This window comes from Pempheris klunzingeri, chromosome 16 (genome assembly GCF_042242105.1).
Source record: "Pempheris klunzingeri isolate RE-2024b chromosome 16, fPemKlu1.hap1, whole genome shotgun sequence".
Lineage (NCBI taxonomy): Eukaryota > Metazoa > Chordata > Actinopteri > Acropomatiformes > Pempheridae > Pempheris > Pempheris klunzingeri.
In genome coordinates, this window is record NC_092027.1 from 10,255,845 (window position 1) to 10,279,045 (window position 23,201).

At 38.7% G+C, this 23,201-nt stretch overlaps 1 protein-coding gene across 1 annotated transcript in view; it reads left to right on the plus strand.

Moving 5' to 3' along the window:
* Positions 1-23,201, plus strand: part of csmd3b (CUB and Sushi multiple domains 3b) — a 322,370-nt gene that overhangs the window by 66,248 nt on the left and 232,921 nt on the right. Inside the window, exon 2 of the mRNA XM_070847130.1 lies at positions 6,232-6,454. Within this exon, the coding sequence (XP_070703231.1) occupies positions 6,232-6,454 (223 nt within the window). The remainder of the gene's footprint in view (positions 1-6,231; positions 6,455-23,201) is intronic.

The window sequence follows — 23,201 nt, forward strand, 5'->3', positions numbered from 1 at the left end:
TCTGCTTTTGTGTCGGGCAGACCGGCTCAGTCCAAGCTAACTTATGAAAAAGGTATTGTATGTCTTAGAAGATTCGGTTTAAAATGTACAATCACCCTGAATAATTACAGAAAGGCATATTTTTTTAGTAATTGGATCAGAATATGAGGTGTAGTAAATGACATAAGGGTCAGTGGGTTCATGGAAAATGTTCACCAGTGAGGTCAGCATTGTGGGTGGAGGGTTTTGTGTGTCTGTGGTTTAGTATGTGTGAATGTGTGCTTTTGCATGTGAGAGATAATGGTGGACTAAGCAAATGGCAGAAAGAGTGAACATTTAAGTGGTCAGTGTGGTCAATAAGCTTTGTGTGTGTGTGTGTGTGTGTGTGCGCACAAATGAAACTACATGTGTGGATTTAAATCCGTCTGTATCTGTGTGTGTGTGTGTGCATTTGTGTCTTTCTATTCTGATGTGTACGTGTGAGTGTTTGTGCCTGTGTTAACTTCTTTGTGTGTTCATGTATGCATGTCTTTTTGTGACTGCGTGTGTGTTTGTGTGTGCTTGCATGTGTGTATTTCCCTCTAAATCTGTCTGTATCTTTGTGTGTGCATGTGTGTCTTTTTATGATGTGTATATGTGAGTGTGTTTGGGTAAACCTCTGTGTGTATGTGTGGTCATGTATGCATGTCTTTCAGTGACCCTGCGTGTGTGTGTGTGCGTGTGTGTGTGTGTGTGTAGAAGGGCTGTCAGTTTCGGTCTGGTAGTCAGCATAATTAGAAGTCTCTCTTTTACCCCTGTCTCCTTCTAGCTGTTTCACTCTCTCCTCTTCTCTTCCTTCTCCCTTCCTCACACGCTCCCCTCTCTCTTTCTATATTTCTCCATCTCTCACTCTCCTTCCCTTTCCGCCCTACACTCTCTTGCCTCTATCCCTCTGAGTGATCAGTTTTAAATCATCCTTTCATTCTTCGCACAATGATGAACGAGGGGAAATCTGTCCTTTTCTCTGTGTTTATTCTGCTTTCAATCTCTGTCCTTATGTCCCTATTTCGCTCTTTATTCACCCCGCCCTGTATTCTAGCTATTCAATTTAATGAAGTTACTTCATTTAGACTAAGACACCCTCCAATCTGTTAAGTTCAGATAAAATTGTAATGGACTCAGACTTATTTTCCTGTGTGGACTGAAGGCTACAAATTGTGTGGTTAATTTCTCATAGTTTTACAAACTTTAAAGCTGATCCTTACCAGTTAATTGAAAGTGGGAAAATAGCAAAAATGTGAAAGACAGGCTAAGAAATATTCAAAATGGATAGCAATTAGTTTAAAATGTGTTGTTGAAAGGGAATTCTACACAAAGAGACTGTATTAGGACTTCAGTGTTTCTTACTTTTAAAATCACTATATAAGTAGGAACATTTATAGAAAATAGAGGCACATTTTATTAATTCAATCATTTTAGACATTTCATGTCATGACAAGAGATTGTTGGTGCAAATGGTGGTTAGTTGGGATAATAGAACAGCAAACATCTCCTTTTTTGGCAGTACTTTATCAAACACCTGTCCATACACTGTTTTAAAGTTTAAATGTAGTGTACACACCAGTACATGCTTAAACCACCAGAGGGATCATTTCTAAAAAAAGACACCACGATGTAGATAATAGTTTGACTGACTGTATATAACATTCATAAGGGCCCTTGAGCCTGTAAATAACATGCCTGGAGTTAACAACAGGAAGGATTCTTTTTTTTGTTGGTGAGAGCATTTATAAAAATGTAGCTTTCCCCCCAGTATTCCCACAGTAGTTACCATTTCCACATAATGTTACCCTTGGGTTATCAAAGCCACATGTCCTGTTTAGGGCCTGTTAAGTAACTCCTAACTAGCGCACTCATAGGTGCATAACTAAAAGTGACCCCTGGGAGTTCAGTAAATGCCTCACTTAGTGTATCATCATTCTAAATAACATCCTAATTCCACTTAATTATACTTAATTTGCTGCATTTCTACTGTAACATATAAAGCCTCTGTGTGAGTTCCTATCTTTTCCCTGGCAGAACAAATTCATTCTCCTCCACTAATAATATGGTTCTGTTATAAGCTTGATCCTGAATCTTGTCTTCTTAACCTCACTGAGGCACTGCTGCATGTCAATAGATTGGGTTACAAAATTTTGATTGTGGTTACGTATGCATTCAGTCAGTCTGTGTATTTGGCTGTAGGATATACCATCATATTAACTACATTCACATAGGTCTAAATAATCCAATATCTCCCCTTCAGAACCAGAGAACAAATAGATTACACAATCAGTACATAATGCAGTTTGCATATATATATATATTTTTTATCAAAGCAGTATATTTTTCCTTCTTTGTAAAGTACAGCCTTAAAAATGAAACAAGTGGTCAGGTGAACCACAGCTTTGTGGTGTTCAGCTTTGATCAATAAATGTAATACCTGTCAGGAACCACATGGATCTTCCCTTTCTGAACTGGGCCACATTTGCAGTTCAATAAGTTGCTTTGCTGCTGTGTAGTGCACAACCTTTTTTCTGCTGTTTCTTGTTGAAGAAAGCAGGTAAGACAGACATTGGCATCTCCAGCCCTTTGTTTTCCTTTATGCAAATTGAAACAAGCAAAAAGTCATATGGATGTGTATGTTGTGAGCGTTAATGTCAGTGGAAGTATATAAGTCAATTTTGTTGGTCTGTGTGTACGCATATGTGTGTGCTCTCATATGGCTCTGCCTGTCCCTCCCGGTTCTTCAACATCTCAGCTCTGATTGGTTGTGAAGGGACAGAGATACCAGCCCTTAATTGGAGCTCAGACTGCCATTGGTCATTATATCTGTCACTGCGATGGTCTTGGAATTGTCTGGGTAAATGAGGGTTGGACAAACACACACAGGCACAGACAGATACACATATATATGTAGACACACACACAGTCTTTTTTTGGTTGGGGTTCTGTCTTGGATAATTGGTAGGAAAAGCATCCAGCGGGATCACCCTGCTGTCCCTGTGGCCCTGGCTGCCATGGTACATAACGAGGCTCATAAACATGAAAGGCAGGGGGATGATCATCCTGATTTGAGCTACGCACTCAAAGGAGATCAATTAAGGCCTATGAGTTCAAGGACTTTAAACTTACAGCAAGAGCAATTTTCAATTAAACACTTTCATTTAAACATGGAATAATACACCAAAGGCATACTGATGCTGCACTGAAAGCTATTGTAGAACTATTTTATTCCTTTTTTTTTTCTTTATTTCAAGTAATATGAAACTGAGGAGTTGAAACACATTTTTTTTAAATATAGGGCTAAAGGTTCAACATACAGGATTTCACCATCTCCACCTCCACAGTTTGTTCTGGGCACAAAAGCTAACTGACAACTTGTCTTAGCTTTTCTGCTACTGTGTTAGCTCAGATGTTTAATTGTCTGTCACTGGGCAGCAGCTCTGACTGGTTTTTCGGCTTGGTTTATGCTAATGGCTTGCCAACTGAAAGATTCATGGACTTGCATGCACCAACATGAACATGTGTCCATCCCAACAACCAAAACAAAAGACAGGGAAGCTGGGATTAGTGAGCCATGACTTCATTCTCCACTCAGGACACCATTACTCCTCTGCCTCTATACATAACAAATTGTTGATAGATACTGTATTAATGTTCCGAATGTCATATAGAGAAAATTCAGACCAAAAATAAAGAAACGGTCACACAGGAAAAGAGACTGTCAGTACAAAAAAAAACTCAACAGGCACAGAGGAAGTGATTTACAACACCATTCCCCAGAAAGAAGACATAAGATCAAGCCCAATATAACAGCAAGTTTCTTCTCTGCTGTAGTGTCCTTGAGTGGGATGATGCTAAATCCCTACCAGCTCCAAGGGTTTCTACGCTGTAAGCTGACTCTGCAATCTGACTCCCCTGTGGAGTGGAAGAAGTAGAGAGTTTCTCCAACAGGGATCGATAGAGTGTCGCAAAAAATGCTCTGGACCCACTTCACTCCTGGACACTCAAAGGTTTTCATCTAACACCTGTGGTGTGTTTGATATAGAAGGATCATTAAGATCAAAGGGGGAAGATAATGATCCTGATGTGAACCGTAAAGTCCAAGGAGATCAATTACATTTACATTTTACAATTTAGGCATTTAGCAGGCTATGTAACCCTGTGAGATTTAGAATGAGTAAAGCAGCAGAATTAGCTTCACTTCTAATTTATCAGTACAAGCAGCCTGTTAAAGGAAGTGCAAAGGATAAAAGCTCAGTCTACACACGCATCCTGCACATTAACAATCCTTTCCAAAATATGATGATATTAAGATATAACACAGCTACAGAAAATGCTTATTTATGTTAATATTCTATACTTGGACAATTGAAACAAAGGGTCCCATCAACAGTTTATCAACCACTTTAACCTAGTATGCAGGGTACACAAACAGCAGTATCATCACAGAAACAATACCTAGATATAGACTATACATCCAATGTGGATATAGATTAAACTGGTATGTAACAAAATTTGGAAAACGGGTGATAATTTTAAACATACAACCACAGTATGAGTCTGATTACGTATAATTACCGTCATTCCATATTGCCTGTATATCCAGCACTGTGACATTCACTCATGATATAGTGCTTATTAAAAAGCAGCAAAACAGCTGTGTTACTGTTTTAACAGTGTTTTTTATGTCTGGCTGCTGTCCGATGCAGACAGAAAAGTCAACATAATGCCTGTTGCAGTTGATGCAGTCTACTCCTCTACTCCTATACTGTATTTCCTCCAACCAGCCGATCACATATATAGGGCCATAATGAGGAGCGAGAAGCTCATTAAGATCCAGCAGTATTTATCCTCTCGCTCCCTAAAGAAATCATTAGCTGTCTTTGATGGTACACAGTGCGTGCACAAGTTTGGATTTGAGTTATCTCGTCATTTTCTCATCTGAATAAGAGTGTAGATGTATATCTCTTTAGAATCAAACCAACTTTATGTCTTTCAATTATAAATTGTTGGGACATGTTTACAATGTTTACAAGTATTGTTAAAGCTGACTGACACAGACGTATTGTTGTCATTCATTTTGAAATGTCAGAAATTGATTAGCAAAGATTAGCAAAAAAATCAAAGAAATAGCCGGCTTTTTGATCTTTTAGAGGCGCACAGGATGAATCCGAGATAATACTCTGGTCATTTATTGATTTCACCTGTTATGTCAAGTGGAATGATTGCTCAGTCACAGCTGAGTTTCCCCTCGGTCTCGGGACCTGGGTTCAAGCACTCCATGCTGAATGTGAATATCAGCTCCTGGGGTGCAGCTCTGAAACAGATCATGCCCTGTGCCCTTGCTGTTGGGGAGGCCAGTGAAAAGATCACTGTATTTTCTTAGCCGCACCATAAACAACACATATGGAGCCATACGACTTTCAAACAAATATTTGATTCAGCAGTGTTTTTGCTATCTACAGTATATATTCCATTAATATATAATCATACATCAGCATCAGAGAACTAGAATATATTAGACGTAACATGACCTAGTTAGTATCGCTCATGCTGACTTTTGGTTTATTCATACATTGATGTAAAGCAATAATTTACTTCAGCAGCAGACTGGCACTTTTTTAGCACAGTTGCCTGTAAAAGAAACAATGAATAGGGAACCACCAATATTGAACTGGGCCAGTGCGTCAACAGTACCCACTCCATTTATTAAGATAAAGTTGTTTGAAAATAATCCTTGTAGTACCATGTAGTGCCGTTGGGTTTTGAGGGACACGGAGTGTGTGTAATGTGTAACTAATAGTGCCAGTGTGTGCATGTGTTTCTTTTATGGGTGCACCCTGCAGTTGTTACTCAGTGTCTGTCAAAGCTAAAACTAAGCCAGCTCTCAAACACAGCACATGCTGCTAGACACACACTGACTAATACTAACTACATGCAGAGAGAAACACACATAGATGCACATATGCAACCAAATGATACCTTTTGTCACACAAAGACACACACGCATACATGGATGTGTCATTTTAATGCTTTTTCATTGTTGGTGCTGCTGTTTCACTTTTGCTCTGAATGTTAAATGCCGTTTCTCTCTCCCTGCTTTTCTTTTTTGCTCTCTTTTATCTCTCTATCCTCTGTCTACAAAACAGCAGCTGCTGCTTGCCACCATTTAACTTTCTCTTTGTATGAATAAACAAAATGAAATGTGTTCTCGTTTGTCTCCTTTAGGTTTCATCTACACATGTGGCGGTACACTGAAAGGCAGAAATGGCAGTATAGAATCGCCTGGCTTTCCCTATGGCTATCCCAATGGGGCAAACTGCACCTGGGTGATTGTCGGGGAGGAAGGAAGTAGAATCCAGCTCATGTTCTTGTCATTCGCCATAGAAGAAGAATATGACTTCCTGTCCTTGTATGATGGACACCCACACCCTGCTAACTTCAGGACCAGGTAGGACCAGTTGCTTGTGTAATAATTACTTGTTTTTTTTTTTTTTTAATTTTATAATTTGAAAAGCTGCCGAAGACAAGGTGCAGAGTTTTTGTGTTCTGCTAAGGCATTATGTAATGGAGGTTGGCTGTTAAGTAAGGCACATTTTTTACACTTTATTTAGACTACTTTCACAGCATATTATTTGTGTTCACCATTCTCTAATCTCTGTGAAAAAGTAACATGGCAAACACAGCATCAACACCTGTTATGGCGCGTAGCCATGGTCTATTATTAGGTTACTATTGATGTGCAGCCAGTTTTTATTTCTTTAAGCTGAAGCTATGAAAAGGTTCTCCTTTGTGTTTTTGCCAATTAATGATGAGCTGTAATGAGCTAATATGTTTACATGATCAAATGTAACGGATCATGAATTCAAGAGAAAACTGCCAACAAGTGCAGAAAATTATGAATTTCATATTTTGAGTTTTGTTATCAATGCATTTTTAGGAAGCACAATGTTTTATAACAACGTAAGTGCTCAAGTGAAATGAGATAAGATGCTATCGATGCTGGGCTGGATTCTCTCAAGCAATAATATTCCAGCTGAACAAATGACCCTGTATAGCAACAGGGTGCTATCCCACTGTAGTACACAAATTATCAAGGCTAAATCAGTGACACTAGTTTCCCTTTAGTTGTTGAGCTCCAGTTGTAAGAAACACAATTCGCAAAAAGGACCTCATTTCAGATTAGTTATTCCTCTCCCTACTTCATGATTTTATCAGGCAATCAGTGGTGCGTGCCTACAAGCAACTATCTGAAGCTCTATTCACATTCAGCATGTTTTATTAGCAGCCGCTAAAGTAGCAATTAGGTTTATACTCATGTTTTGACCGATGTTTTTGCATAGTCTTGATCGTAAGAGAACTTCAATTTTATAAAGATGAAGACATTTCTTAATATATTTTTGCAATTAAACTTTTATTTGGTAGGAGGTATTTGATGATATTCCAATCAACTGAGTAAATACACCTATTTTTTTGTCAATCAGCAAAATTGGAAAGGTAACATTGCAAGCAAAAAGTTTGGAATGAAAACTTGAATTGATTATGCCCCTTTCCCAATAGAAACCAAATATTCCAACCGATATATTTGTATTACTGGAACAAAAACAATTTTTTTTTGTCCAGTAACAACATTACTCAATAGTTATTATTAGTTATGGTTAGTTGTTGTGTTTTACTTATCTGTCTTGCTCATGTCATTCTTTTAGAGCAACAGAAATTAGAACTGAGAATAGATCTTGACTTCACTTTGGGTCCTGTGATTGTGAACATCCACCTGGAACTAATTCTTGGAATCAAAAATATCCAAGCTGAAACCGAGTACAGCTTCACACATGAGGCTCTTCTTGGCTCTTGTTATTTACGGCAGCAGCAATTTCTACGCACACGAGCCTCCCATCCACCCAAGAAGTTCTGCTTATGGAACAGATCCAACCAACAAAAAGGACAAGATATCTGAAAACGAAGCCAACTCTGTGCCTCAAGAGATGTAAAGACCAGTGTGGTTTGACACAAACAAGTTCATTCACTGCTCAACTGCAACCGTTGTTCTAACACCTTAAAGGCCCTTAACATCTATTTTCTAAAACAGCTTTGTGTAAATGTGATTCGAGCCTTCATAAATATACTATTCCCTTTCAAAGTTAAACCAGTTTTGGTTATTTCACATTAAGGATTGATGTATTTGGTGGAATGTTTTAGCTTAAATGACATTGTCAGCATTAGGCAGGAGCTTCCACTGTCAATGGGGTTCTGTCTTGGGTCAGAAATGTTTTTTTTTTAATTACATCAGGCATGCGTGAGGCGACTTCCACTGATAAAATGCTAGGGAAAAAAAAATCTGGTTTGGTTCAGTTGAGGAAAACGGATGTGGATCATGGAGAGATGAAATAAGTCCTCTTGATACTGAGTCGGTTGCTGAAAAGCAATTCTCTCACTGTGGGGGAATGAACCATGTTCCTGTGGTTCAACGGGCATAATCAGCCAGCTGCAATAATCAACCTTTCTCGGACAATCCGGTGGCTTTTAGTGCTCAAATTGCCATACAGAGGTAATTAAACTAAGGAGCAATAGAATAGAATAGAATAAAATAGAACAGAATGACCATAAGACATTCTTACTTTTTATGTTTTTCCCAGTTCTGCAGGGAAAAGGAGAGAGATAAACAGATAGGAGGAGAGAGAAAGTGAAAGATGCCCTCTTTGCTCATATTGGTTTGATTAGGATTTCATGCTTATCAGAGGTAACAGGAAAGGATGTGCTGTATGAGTGTGTGCGTGCAGGCATTTACGTGCATAGGTTGTGTGTGAGCACGTGTCAGTGTGTGAGGAAGATTTATGGTCTGCATACTTACATTCGCCCTGCTAGTTAAGCCAAATTACCTCTGCTTGTCTCATTCTCTGTCTTTTTTTCTTTCCTCCCCTCCTGCACACACATAAGCACGCACACACACGCATGGACACACATACATACACTCGGACACAGGGCAAAATGGTGATTAAAAGGTCTGATCCATTAACAAGAAAATGGTAATTATGGAGAGAGTGATTAACGTGGATCACACACAGACACGTACATGCGCACACATTACACAAACAACAATCCAGTAAGGTTTTTTTTTTCTTTTCTTTTTTTTCTAAAGATTTTTCCCTCTTGTTAGGACACACAAGCACACCAGAAAATCAAAGGCATAATTTCTAAAATGTGTGAAAAATTTACAGAGATGAGAGGTTTCAAATGATTAACCTTCAAGGTCATGCTGCTTGTCCTCAAATCAGGATTAACTTTAAAGGCTCAGTATATGAGATTGAAAACCACTAGATGCCGCAGTCTTTCGCTGAGCTCTCCACTGTGCCACAGTGTTAGCTCACTGACATGCACGGGCAGCTGTGCAAGTCCTCTACATGATTACAGAGCAAATAGTTGTTTGCTTCCTGAATCTCATACATAGAATCTTTAATCATGATTTAAAAGTGATTTTTCAATAGCAGGTTTTCATAATGAGGTAAGGGCACCTCCCTTGATTGCTGCATGTTCTAGAGTCATGGGTCACCTGTTGACAGCACAGCAAGCGGGCTCTTCTGTGAAATATTCGTCTAGCAGACGGATGACTCATATTATTAACAGACTTTCATGTTAAACACCGGTTTAAGCACTGTGACATAACATTTCCTCTTAGTCCCCCTCGATTATTTATTGACTCTGGCTGGAAGTTGGAACTATTGAGTGTGACAAACTGCGTTTTGAACTTTGGGTGGGTCTTGTCTCACCTGTCCTCCCTCTTCATGATGTCGGTGCTACAAACAGATATGATGAATGGAGCCGGTCTTGTTTGTGCTCTTTCTGCCTGTAGACTTTTGAAAGGATGCACGTACACACACTGTGACCCCTTCATTTAAAACGCATTAAAATTGCATAGGACCTTAAATCACAAATTTCATGCCATTCTAGTTTTGCTTTTTGGTTTGTGACAACTGGGTCAAAGCAGCCGTAATAGCATTTCTGTGTCCTCCAACAGCTTTTGAAATCATATTTTCCTGAAATTCTTTCTTTAATGCTGGCTTTAAATTGATAATATTGTTTAAGTGAATTCATTCCAAAAACGTGGTACCCAATGTGGTGTTTCAACTGTAAAGCTGGGAATACCTGGAAGAAATACGAGTTAATAAATATGTAATTGTATCAACAATTTCCATTCTAGCTCTCTTAGGGAGAGTTTTCTTAATTAGATTGATAAAATGTTTTAATTAGGGTGATCACACTATTTAATGAGACCTAGTTCCTCATTTAAATACATAAATAATCTAATTGATTGTTTTCTTTGTTGATCTTGTAATCGCTATTGTATATGACTGCTCCAACCTGCCTTCATTAGAAAACATTATCAAAGGAAAAACAAAGCAAGAGCCAGAGGAAAACAACAACGTGTTATGAGTGCAAATATATTTGGATTTTCTTTCTAAACCATGGTAGAATCCATACAGATGCCTCACCCTCAAGACTGGACTGGACCTTTTGTCTAGACTTTTAAGTGATGGCAATGGTCTTTCCCTAACCTTAGCAAAGTAGTTTTAGTCGCCTTACCTTTATTAAACCGTACACATAAAGCACCTTTCATGCACCGGTAATTCATTCATTCAAAAAACATTGTCACTGTGAACGTAATCCAGTTGCAGAAATGTCCATTATAAATATTATGCTTGGTGGGTAGTTTGCTTAGCGGGCCCCAAAAATATCATCAGGATTGGCTCAATGCATTATGATTGATTGTCAGTGCAGGAGTAATTTCCACTCATTGACAATCCTGTCAGTTTGTACCAGTTTGAGGTTTAACCTTATTTGCTTTTATGGCTCTCTGGGCACCAGAATAATCCAATAAACCACTTATAAATGTGTACATGTTAACCTACCTTTCTAAAGGAAAGTCACAAAGAGAAATGAAGAAGAAAACAGGAAAATAGGTGACAGAGAGGCAGAGCTAAGAGGCAAAGACAGAGTGCGTTTGTATGTAATCATTTTGAATTATATTGGCGCCTCCTGAGGTGTACTTGATTTATCCTGAGAGACCCTTAAACAGACAGTGTGACATTTTGAAATTAAATTTGCTAATTGTCTTCATTGGCTATTTGTCACATTATGTTGTTGGCTCCTTAACTTGTGGTTGTCCTACGGTTTGAATGTCTGTACATTCTTAATTTAATAGAAATGCCAGTTCAGTTTTTTTAATTTCTGATAATATGACAAGTGCTTAACAACATTCTTAAGAATGTCACGGTAATTAATTTCAACAGCCTTAATGAATACTTAAATAATCTTAAATAAGTACAGCACAGATAAGTGATTTATTTATTTGTTTGGATTTCAGTATGTTTGCTAACCTATCCAGTTAGTTGTGTTGTGACCATAAGCATGTGTTTATTTTATGGTGAGTACAAAAGGTGAATCATTGGTTAATTAATTTCTTTTGAGAGAGAAAGTCGCTCAAAAATTTCCATAAAGTTCGACATTACTCAGCTTTGCCTTGTCACCTTGGCTGCTTTCATTCTGTCACTGTGTGTAGTTGTAGTCGATGTCTTCCTGCGTCACAAGCTGCCATTAGAAACGACGAGCTCCCTGTCACTCACTGATGTTTTGTCATAGTAGATTTGAAAGCCTGGTAAGGTCAAAGCACATAAATTGTTGGGGTAGAAAACGTGAGTGGGACAACAAGTAGACTTCAGAGAATTTAACAGCTGTCTGAGAATTAATAATGTGTGAGCACCGAGAGAGCGTCTCCATCCATCCATGCCCAAGAGTTTTTGGGCACAGGTGGATAGATGGATGCAATGCAAGTATTACACGATAGGAGACACACTACATGTCTGTCTTTGTCAGACTTTCAGGATTAAAAACAGGAATGACCAGATAGAGGATTTGATCCAAATAGCGAGTGGGATTGAGTCCATGTTGCTTGCAGTCAAAAGCTTTGACAAAAGCACAAGTGCTAATTTGTCATTCCTGTCAACATGCAAAAAATAAAAGGCAATCACTTTTGGTGATTGCAACAGAAAGTAGGCCACAGAATTCTCATATAAAGTCATAATGGGGTTTTGGAGTATGATGAATCAATTCACAGGAAACAAGGGAGTGTCTCGGAAGAATAATTGAGAGCAATTCAAAGACTTTGAATGCACCACTTACTGAAACACTACACTTAGACTCATTTGTGAATAACACAAACCTTCCCACCCAGACCTGAAAATCTGGTCTTATTTAAAAATGTATAAGCAGGGGGACACGCGTTGATGAGGTGGTATTCGCAGCTACCCACATTTCGGTTTTAAACAAAATCAAGGCAGCAGGAAGAAAGAAAATCATTTCACACATCCAGGGCACAAGCTGGATTAATGTATGTAAGGATTAGTAAAGGATTTCTATGACACTTTTTATGAAATTAAAAAGAGGAGTGAAAATGTTGGTTATGTGAGTGAGATGCTATGTCAAATTGATATTATTAGTAACTCTATAAGCTTTTTTTTCCCCAGCACCTTCTCTGCCCCCTTTTAAATGTATGAGCCCTTCTCTTATCTTTAGATATCATTAATGCTGTGTTCATGTGAAGTGGAAATATCCTTGTATCGTTTTAACAGGCTTCACTTTCTAGTTTTAATACATTCAAACCTATTTAAAATTGCGTAGACTTTAAGTATCATTATAACTATTTTATATAACATATCAGATTTACATAAAAAAAACATACAAAAACAGCTACTGAAGTGGTGTCAGGTCAGCGTAAGAATATTTGACCACTGCAGTTTGTCAATCTGCCCGTTCAGATTAGCTCTTATGGAATTACTTATTTATGTAAATAAGTTTGTATGGATGCATGCCAACAGCATGACTCGGTTCGATCTGACAATCTCTAATTATTAGAAATGTAGTTAGAATCTCTGGATTATGCTTGTTTTTATAGTGTTTTTAAGTGCTTCTGTTTTTTTTTTTTTTTTTATTGTTTATTTTCTAATGCTTTTGTTTATAGTTTATTCATTCTCCTCCGCTCATAACCAAGTGGGGAGGACAAAACATTACCTATAGTGCTAATGCTTAACTATAATGAAGACTAAATAAATAATAATAAACTCAAAGAAATTAGGAATAGTTGCTATTATTTTGCAGTGAAGTCATTATTTACTTATTTGAGACATTTCTAGAAAGCTGCCAATTTTTTTCCGATTTCCCCTGAATGCAGCATAAACTTTGCGTGATAAAATCCAGGTGTGAAAGTGTTTCCATTGACAGGAGGATGAATACAGCTCTCAGTTTACACTAATTCACTACAGTAAGTACTATTATTAAGAAACCAAATGCTTTTCTTGTTTTTTGTTGCATAACCTTACTAAAGAAACCGTTAGCTAGCATTTTGAGAGATTATCTGCTATTGCATTTATGCTAATGCTTGCTATGTCTATAAGTTAGTCAGTATCTGCTAGCTTTAGCCTCTAGCTAGCTGAGTCTGAGAGGCTAACCAAGTTATTCGTCCTTATTTGATTGCACATTTACTGGTGTAATATTGACGACTGGAAATATTGGGGCCCTTCTGTGTGTGCTCTCCCCATGCTTGCGTTGGAATATAGTTATATTATTTTATGATGGATGAAAGGTTTTTTTTCTTTCCTGCTGGCTAAATGTGACTTATTTGGTGAGTTATTTTCTGTTGTCTCTTCAAGACAAAAACAACTAAAGATGTATTCTGTGTCTCAGTTGTGGAAGGAGGAGAATAGGAGAGGTTCAGGAGAAAACGGCGGGCCTGGAAGCTTATTTTGTCAGGTGTTAGTGCAGCAGCTCTGCGATGTGAGAAAAAGCTGGGAGTCTGGTGGAGGAGTGGATGCAGATCCATCTGTCTTTAGCCAGGTGTTTGAGTTAAATACTGAGGTCACAGGAGAGGAGCGCTGGGCTGAATGAGAGGTGAGGGGTAAAGGGACTGGTCAGGGCCACAGCAGCCTGCTTTCTCTTGCTTTACTCCTGACAAAGAAGCATAATGTATAGTTATTTGAGGCTAATGTTAATGCTTGTCGTACCCTACCATCAGACTGCCAGAAGTTCTTCTTTTATGGTGGTAATGATTCGGTTGACCAGGCTGTGAATCCTCACAACTCTTTGGGATGGTGTTGATTAGGTGTGGTGTCACAACACTGCAGCTTTCTGGCTGCTTTGTGCAACAGGTCTGAAATCATTGTCATTATTGTGTATTATGTTGTTATCCTGATTACTGCTTCATTGTTTGTGCTATCCGTGATTCACAACTAGCTAAAATGAACACATAATAGCATGGTAACATGGTAAATCAGTCCATTAAGTAGCATTTTAAGTAATGTCTCTGGAGTGACTTCCACACATTTGGTGTGTTATGCTTTCATGCTCTATGTCACGCTGTCAAGCTCTCTAAATGAATGTGACAACATAATGTATATGGCCACTGACGGGGCAATCTGAGCACACTGATTCTGATCAGGAATCATATTCAGATTTGTTTCTAACCACAATTCATATTCCGTCATTTTTAACCGTGACCTCTGCGACTATGACTCCAGATGATTTTGCTGAAGCTCACTGAGAGGAGAGTGAAGGAAAGACTGGAGAGTAGCAGATGAAAAGTAGAGAGTAGCTGTCCTAATGTGGAGAGGTGTCCAGAGGAAGAGGAGGAGGAAAATGGATGAGCAAACAGAGGAAGCCCCAGAAGAAAGGACAGATGGTCAGGTAACCAATATAGCAACAGCAGAGGAGCTTTCTCTGCAAACTGTAAATAGTGCTGATGTACAAGATGTGAAACATAAACAATGTGTAAAATGAACATTATTCATTAAGTTTAGATATTTTATGGCCCAGCAGCTCAGGCACAATATTCACATTATAGTCAGTTTGAGGTATACCACAAAAAAAAGGAGAAAGGAGAGCAGGGTGATGTGCATTTAAAGCAAAAATACTATTCATGAGCTTTTCAATGATTATTTGAATTGTGATCCCTACTGGGTGGTAGTGAGCCTTGGTTATTTGACACACTGATAATCTGTCATTAGCCTGTTTGTAGCCATGTATTCGTCCTTGGCCTTGTGTTGCTTGTTAAAATGCTGAAAGAGATGTGTAGTGTTGCCTCGTCTTGTAGGTGTAACAACAACGCACATTCTGCACAACGAGTGCACAACACTTGACGCTGTCCAGCATCTTTTTAAACCCAAAATATGTCCAGACAACCTGGACGGAGTTCCTCTTGGACACGAAAGTCATCTCTTTCTCGTTGCTGTTCAGTTCTGCCGAGCCCATTTTCACACAGGAGTACGTGGTTTGGCATTTTACAGATATCACTGTTGTTTTCTTCATCCACTCTTACTCTTAATTTAATCACAGTTTTTGCGATTTAAAAATTGTGTTGTGCTACAGCAGGATGTTGGTTTGAATTCGATTAATCATCCAGTCCTACTCACAGCCTGTGATTTACAAATCCTTCTGCTGTGGCCGGGCATAAAACACTTACTAATTGTTCCCAGGCAAACGTTGTTTACAACTCTGAGGCAGCAATGCAGCAGGTGAACTAGAAGTGATTTGGTTTGTGAAGCAAGCTTGAATCCAGAGCATTGGTTACACTTGTTTTCAATGTCATCTGGCCATCTGATCACAACTAACTCTCAAGTGTGTACACTTTCAGGTCAAAATATGGGTACATTTGGAGCTGATCCACATCCTTAGCTGACATAGTGTCAGTGTTGTGTGGACGTGGCCACAAACTTTACATTTCTAATTTGACATTTGATGGTCAGAGTGTTTATTAGCAATGGGACTATGTCTGGGTGAATTGTAGTGTTAATGGTAATACACTTAAACTTTGTTAGAACTGTTTTACCCTGCCATGATACAAGCTATGTGTTCAGGCATATGTTGTCTGTGTAAACTAAATTAGTTGAAGGACTTGGAGCTTGATTTTAGTTGGGTACATCACAACTATTCTCCATATTGTCCATTTAAACATACTGTAGATTTTGTGGAAAGTCTTGGGGTCTACTTTATATGTTTGTTTGCTTGGCTTTAATCCATCAGTTTTCGCTTTGGCTGGTCATTTATGTTCATTAGAAAGTGGTCACAGTATTCATACACGGTGCTCAGTTCTGTAATGACATGAGGTAAAAGGCCTGGTGGTCACAATATACCCAAAGAAAACCATTACTGTATGTCACAAAAGGCAGGATCTGTTAAATCTGTTCTACCTCTTTCAGGTTGCCATATACTGGCTAGTTTATTCCCTCTTTCCTGCGCCTGCCCTGACCCACTTAGTATCTGCAATCCTCTACAGCACCAATTTTACACCTGGCTAAGTCACACCCACATCCCCCTACACACACTGGAGACATGCATGGAAACAGAAACACACGCAGCCACAAAACAAAACTTAGGCTACACAGAAACTCATGAATACTCGAACGCACACAGATACACATGCACGGACTACACACAGGCACTGAAGGAAAACACGCACAAACACAAAGGCCATGGGAAAGAGCAGTGTGTGATTGGTGTGAAAATAAGCAAATATGGCCTTTGATGTTGGGACAATATTCCTGAGCGGAATTGAGTACACTTTTTGGGGGAAGAAAGCAAGAGGTGTATATGTAGATGTATATGTGTGTGTGTGTGTGTGTGTGTGTGTGTGTGAGTGAGTGAGCGGTTTGTGTGAGCGTGAACCGAGGTGTGTTTACCCCTGAGGTAGTGGTATTTCATCTCTTCCTGCATCAGTTCTGCCCTGTAGGGGGTAAGAGGTGTGTGTGTCTGCACGCGCACGTGTGTGTGTGTTAGAAGATCCAAATAGCTTTGCTCAGGTTAAAAAGACAGGAAGGAAGAGAAAAAGAACACTCTCTTTTTGTGGCTTTTTTCAAGGCTTTTCTTCCTGCACGCTCCTGTGACTTGAGACTCAGACCAGCATTTTCTTGCTTCAAAATTAGAATCACTTTACATTTGCAAGTACATAGAAACTGTCTTAGTGAGCTTGTCGGGTTAATTTCCCATGCAGTGGCATAAACATAATAAACTGACCTCTAGAAGAACACAGCATGACCCCCAGTATCAAAGGAATTGTACAAGAGGCCATAATGGCAATGTTCAGCTACAAGTATTCAATAAAGTAAATACATGAAAGTGACTGTGTGCATACTCTATGTACACAAGCAATTCTTATACAGCCTTGGTAGATATCCTGGTAAATCAACATAGTTAATAGATAATTGTGACACCAGGTAACAACAGCCGAGCTATGCTGGACATAAATGAACTTGCAAAAACCAAAAAGTTCCTGTCAAATTCCTTGCTGCAACAACCTTTACTGCAGTAATTTTCACACAGTATGTGTCCATCAGGTGTCCAATTTGGTATAAATGATCCCTGCTAGAGAATTTTGAAGGGACGAAAATGTTGTGTGGACTTGCGCAGGGAAACGCTGCAGGTGTGAGTGTGTTTGTGCTTCATAGAGGGATGCTTTCATTGGAAGTTGAAAAGCTATTTCCAACCATTTAAGAAATCAGTAATGTCTCTATTTAATGTGAATGCAGTGCTGTGAAAAGGGCACATGGTGTTAAAGCATCTAAGCCCTTCTTATTACTTTGCAAACTACAGTTTCTTTTTGCAGGTTTTTGTCTGTTTTTTTTTGTCAGAGTGTAAAGAGACACAAAGGAATGAAGACAGAGAAAGAGGAGTGTAACATATTCATTGAAATATAATTTCCATGATGAATTTAGTTCATCCATCAAGACTCCTTTTCTTCGAATTACATAATCGTTTTCTGTTTCTCATTTTTACTATCTCTCAGTCACTGTATGTACCTCTTATTATCACGCCTGTCTTGATATACAGTCACTGGTATCATCTCTCTTTTTTACTCTTTTCTCTCTCCTTCTGTCAGTGTCTGCCTTCTTCTGAATTATTGTAATTCAATCCCTAAGTTTCTTAATGTCTGTCTCTCAACCTTTCTCTGGGTCCCTCTTTTCACAATATTAATTCAACCCCCCACTCCCCACCCCATCTGTTTCCCTCTCAATTTTTCTTATAAATGTCATTAATTTAGTACTGATAACCAGCTCTGTTCTTTTCAGCTCAGCCTGGCACAGATTATAATTATAATCATTACAATAACGTTAACAGCGCAGCACAATATTCAGGAGTCAAATCCCCCGGTCATACACTATATCTCTCTTGAGTCTTTGGAGCTCCTGTTCTTTGTGTCATATTGTGGCCACTGTAGAGATTATGTCTGTGTGGATTTAATACACCTGGGGCTGGCATTAATTGATTTATTTTTTCCTCATTTTCTGTGAGTCCTGTTAAGTCCTATGAGAGAAAAGGGGTACTGTTTCATATCATGTTCAATAACCTATCCATTACAATGAGTGAATTAAATTCTAAGTACCTATTAGTAATTGATGAAAGCAAAACTTCTTCTTCAGAAACTGCCACATGAACATCTTTATGTGTTATGTGTTATGTGTATGCCTAAAGTCATAATTAGTGTAAAACATAGCTGAGTGAATTCGCCAAAGCAAAGACTTTGTGTTAAATATTCACATCAAAAATGTTAGGGAGGACATTGAGTCAGATGCAGCACAACAAGTGAAAACACTGCTGTTATTGGCAAAAGGCTTGCACATCTTCTGTGAAATCAGAAAAATATTGACCTCATATAAGTTGACCTCATATTTTCGATAAAGTGATACTATATTTTTTGACAAACATTCTGAAAATGAAATGAAACAACTGTGTTATGATTTATTGGCTGGAATACGATAGTTTGTGGCGTTCTTTCTAATAATGGGGGTATAGAATCTTCCTAGAGAGAAGTCAAAGCAGAGATCAATGGTGGTCCTACAAATTTTTTCAAATTTTTTGCAAGACTGCTTGCTCCATATTTGCATTGCACTGATGTCAATTAGCTATTTGTTGGCAGTGCAACTATTTACTTGGAAGGACAAAGTAGAGTATCTACAGCTCTCTCCTCATAAAATTCATAGGTGCGTTTACATAAAGCAATATGAGCAAGGGTATGCACAAACACTTATGGCAGTAAGCCCTTGTTGTGAAACCTTTAGCTTGTAATTTCAAATCTGAATCTGAATAAATAAAGCAATGTAAGTGTTTGTGTGGTAAGAAGTAATGCTCTTTAAAAAAGTGAAGCTCAGGGTCATGATCTAATCAGTTTTCTTGGCAACAGCAAGGTTAACATTTTTGTGCTTTACAGCTTCAGTGTATTGTTACACTGACAGTCGTTTAATTACTCTGAGTTTGTGAATTTATTCATGACGTTAGGACGTTACCTCATGCTTTTTTGCTCTTCTCAATTTCAAACTGGACTATTGATACTATTGAAATAGACTTTATACTATGCGCTAAACTTGCTGAGTTATGCATGGCCCTGGTGAGACCCATTTAGCTTTGGTCATGGTTGGATCTTCTTAACCCTGTTTGTTTTGGAAAGCAGGCTAATGAGAACCAGGACGGTGTAACAAGTCAGCCAATATACCTTGGATGACTCTCCTGTCGGGTAATATTGACAATCCTGCGTGTATGTGTGTCTGTGTGTGTTTTAGTGTGTGTGAAGTACCAGTAATCCCAATGGCTAAGCTGGTAATCCCCTCAAGCTGCCCATTAGCCCCTTGACACGCACACACACACACACACACACACACACAAACACACACACACACACACACACACACACACACACAGTTCCTCCAGGGCAGTCACCCAGGTGTCAGGCAGACTGTTCCTCAGGGAGGGATCACTATGATCAGCCATAGAGCTGGCCCACTGCCCCTGGAGGGAGGAATGGAGACACTGGCTGGCAATACATACAGATTAAAGAGAGGGAGACAAAGGCAGTGGGAGAGATGAAGAGAAAAACAGAGAAGATGAACAGTTAGAGGAAGGGAGGCCAGATTGGGACAACTGGAGGGCAGAAGAGGAAAGAAGGAAACTGGAAAGGGGTATGTGTAGGAGGAACAGGGGAGGAGGAACAGAAAAAGGAAAGGAGCAGGGATTAGAAGAATAAGGAAAAGTTATTTTTCTGTCTCTTTCTGCTCACTGAACTGGCCTCTGCATTGGATGTTGTTATCTCGAGAATTTGAAGCTCTGGGATACTTTCCCCTCCAATATTTGGACGAGAACACCAGATTTCTGCTATAGTTGGCTGTTTTTTTTCATCTTGTACAGAATAGTTTTTTTTTTTCCATTTTTGCATTTCTCCTGTTGATGTTTCTCCTTGTTTCTATCTCTGAAATGGCATCAGCTGATTTGTGCAGCAGGGTTCCCTTTGAGTTAGTATCCACAAACAGATCATTCTCCTGAGTCACAAATGGACTTGCTGAAAAACACAATCCCTTTGTGGATATGGTGTCTTTGTTCCTGAAATACTTCCATCCCCATCCAAGTTGATGTGTTAATCAGTTTTTGGATGCTCATGGCCCTTGAAACCTGTAAAAAAAAAAAAAAAGAAAAACCTGAAAAATTCAAATGTATACCTGTCAGTGATAAAATAAGAAACTTTGTTATTTCTGTAACACGCACTTTTTATAGGTATGTGGCATTTGTTCAAACAATGTCTTGCTGGAGTCTCGTAGCCACCCACCGTCCCTCTGTAGTGAAGACGTGAACTGTGTGGGCAGGAGGAGACATGCTTCTCTAATTATATGATGACAACCACACTGAAGCTCTACTATTGTGAGTCATTCAGTTTGAACACTGAACCCATCAGTACTCTACATTGACGTGGGACAACAGAGGAATTGTTTCTTTAGTATGTCACATAACACAAACAACGAGACACATTAACAATGACTCATTCATACGGTGGGTATGTTGTTTCGGTTGTCTAGCACCTCTTTTCCGTCTCCACTGCCATTTCTCAACAAAAATGTTAGAGATGGCTCTGAATCAGAATCAACTCTGACGGTTTCGAAACCGTCTCTGGTTTTTTATTGGTTTCAATGGGATAAGTGAACGTGATCACAGATCATGATTGATTGATCAATGATTTTTTTTCTCCCCATAATCACCAAAGTGAATATTGGACCCAATTATAAAAGGCCAGATACCTTCTTGGACATTGTGACGTTTTTCAGACGAACAAATCAGGAGATTTGATAAAGATATAGAGATAAAAGGAGATATTTTATCAACCCAGTGTTGTCCAAAGCTAGTTAGCATGTAAGCTAACTACAGCAACAGACTGACTAGACAGTTTATCAAACTGTTATTGAACAACAACTAACTATAACCAATACTGTGCAAAAGTCTGAAGAATAGTAAAACAGCTATTGCTAAGTACAGGTTTTAGTTAATTGTTGTTCAACAATAAAGGTAATTACTTTTATTGACATTCCTTTACCAGAAATGAAATACTAGGTGACAATCACCTGTTAGTTTGTGACTTAGAGCCCTTTAATACTACAAAAATCCAATTTAGCCTGTTTGGTATATATTTGAAAGAAGCAAGTACCCATTGATAAACTCAAATGACCACTGTGAAGGATTGCTAAACAATATATTCATTTAGTAAAAAAAACCTTTTTTACTTTTAAGCTGATCAGAGCAAGTGTCCTGGGTGTAGGCAAGGAAGTAAAGATCAACCTGTTCTAGAGAGAAGGAAATGTTGAGAAGCAAAATAATTGCAAATCAATCTAGATCATGTGCACTGATATACTTTTTTCTGATTTAATACTTATTACTACTAGAGCTATTGTGACTTGTGAAACTGTTTTGGTTTTGTTTTTTGTCATGTCATTCCAAGCATGTTAAAATATTGATTCATTAAGGGAGAGTGCATTTTATTTTTCAGTACGGGATAATCCTGTATCTAGGCCACATATGCAGTCACTTTAATTTAGACATTTTCATTTCTCTTTATGTACACATACAGTATGTAGACTATAAAGTATGGCTAACTAAATGCCTGCTCTTGTTATCTATCTATGTTGTCTTCTTTTCCCTAAGAAAATACCTAGTAAGCCATTAACTTTTTAACCAACTGAATTGTGTAATGCGTGTGCAGAGGGCAGGAGATGGGAAATGAACTTCCCAGATGAGCCACCAAGGCACTGGATTAAATAATTGAATGTGAAACATTTCATGCAAACACTCAATTTTCTTTGACTCAGTGTTTGCTGAAAGGTGACCTACGTTCCTTGTATTGTTGTGATTATGAGGCACAATAATCAGTAGGCAATTGTAAAGCTGCGGTAACAGTTTATTTTTGGTGTCATTGGGCAAAAGTTCCATAATATTGAAATTCAAGAGAGGGCGTTTCTTTTGGCCGTTCTACAAAGGTAGATGTATGTGCTCGTCCCTTTAGAGGGCGATGAAAGCCTGATTCAATGGTGGAATCCTGCAGAAAAACAACTACCTATGCTGCAAAGCAACCAAGAAAAGGGAGATTGATCAAAAACAGTGTAAATGAGAAGATGACAATAAACTGAATAAAACGCGAGTCAATATCAGCAAAGCGTTTCAGAATGGAGAAAACTTCTTGAAATCACTATTAGGGTGACTGAAGGTGCTACTTTCATTTTCCTGCATATCTGAAGCATGTGCATGTGCATATGCCCATGCTCTTCTGGTGGGAGGGATTTAGGACAGTGGGGGAGAGAGGAGAGTGGCAGGGAGCTGCCCTAGCTTTAAGTGAAGAAAATACAATAAATTGTCACCTATTATTAAAGAGAGATACACAGTCTTTCCATGGGGCGTGTAGCTGTCTCAGACACTACATTCCATGAACTTGGCTACAGTTAGCAGTGCAACAAGGAGCAGACATAGTTTCTGTGGCTCTATGGACGCTTAACGACTACACGCATAATTTTAAGTTAAGTTTTGAAGTATATATTTGATTCCTTTTATCTTTGCTTTGCCTTTATCCTACACTGAATGCCAGACTATGAGATGCTGTCAAGGTACAATCTTGAGTTACTTTGTGCTATCCTGTTGGAATTCTGTGCAATTGATCAATGGACTCTGGAGCATCTGTCAACCTACACCAATATGCCCAAAAGTTGGGAAACTGTAAAACTTCCCTAGAGCCTCAGATGCAGTGCAGATCCATGTTATTTGCTGTCTGTGGCTCTGTCTTATTGTGCAATGCTGCTGATTATTTCTGGCAATGAAAATGTTTCCATGACAGCTTAAACTGCAGTTTGACT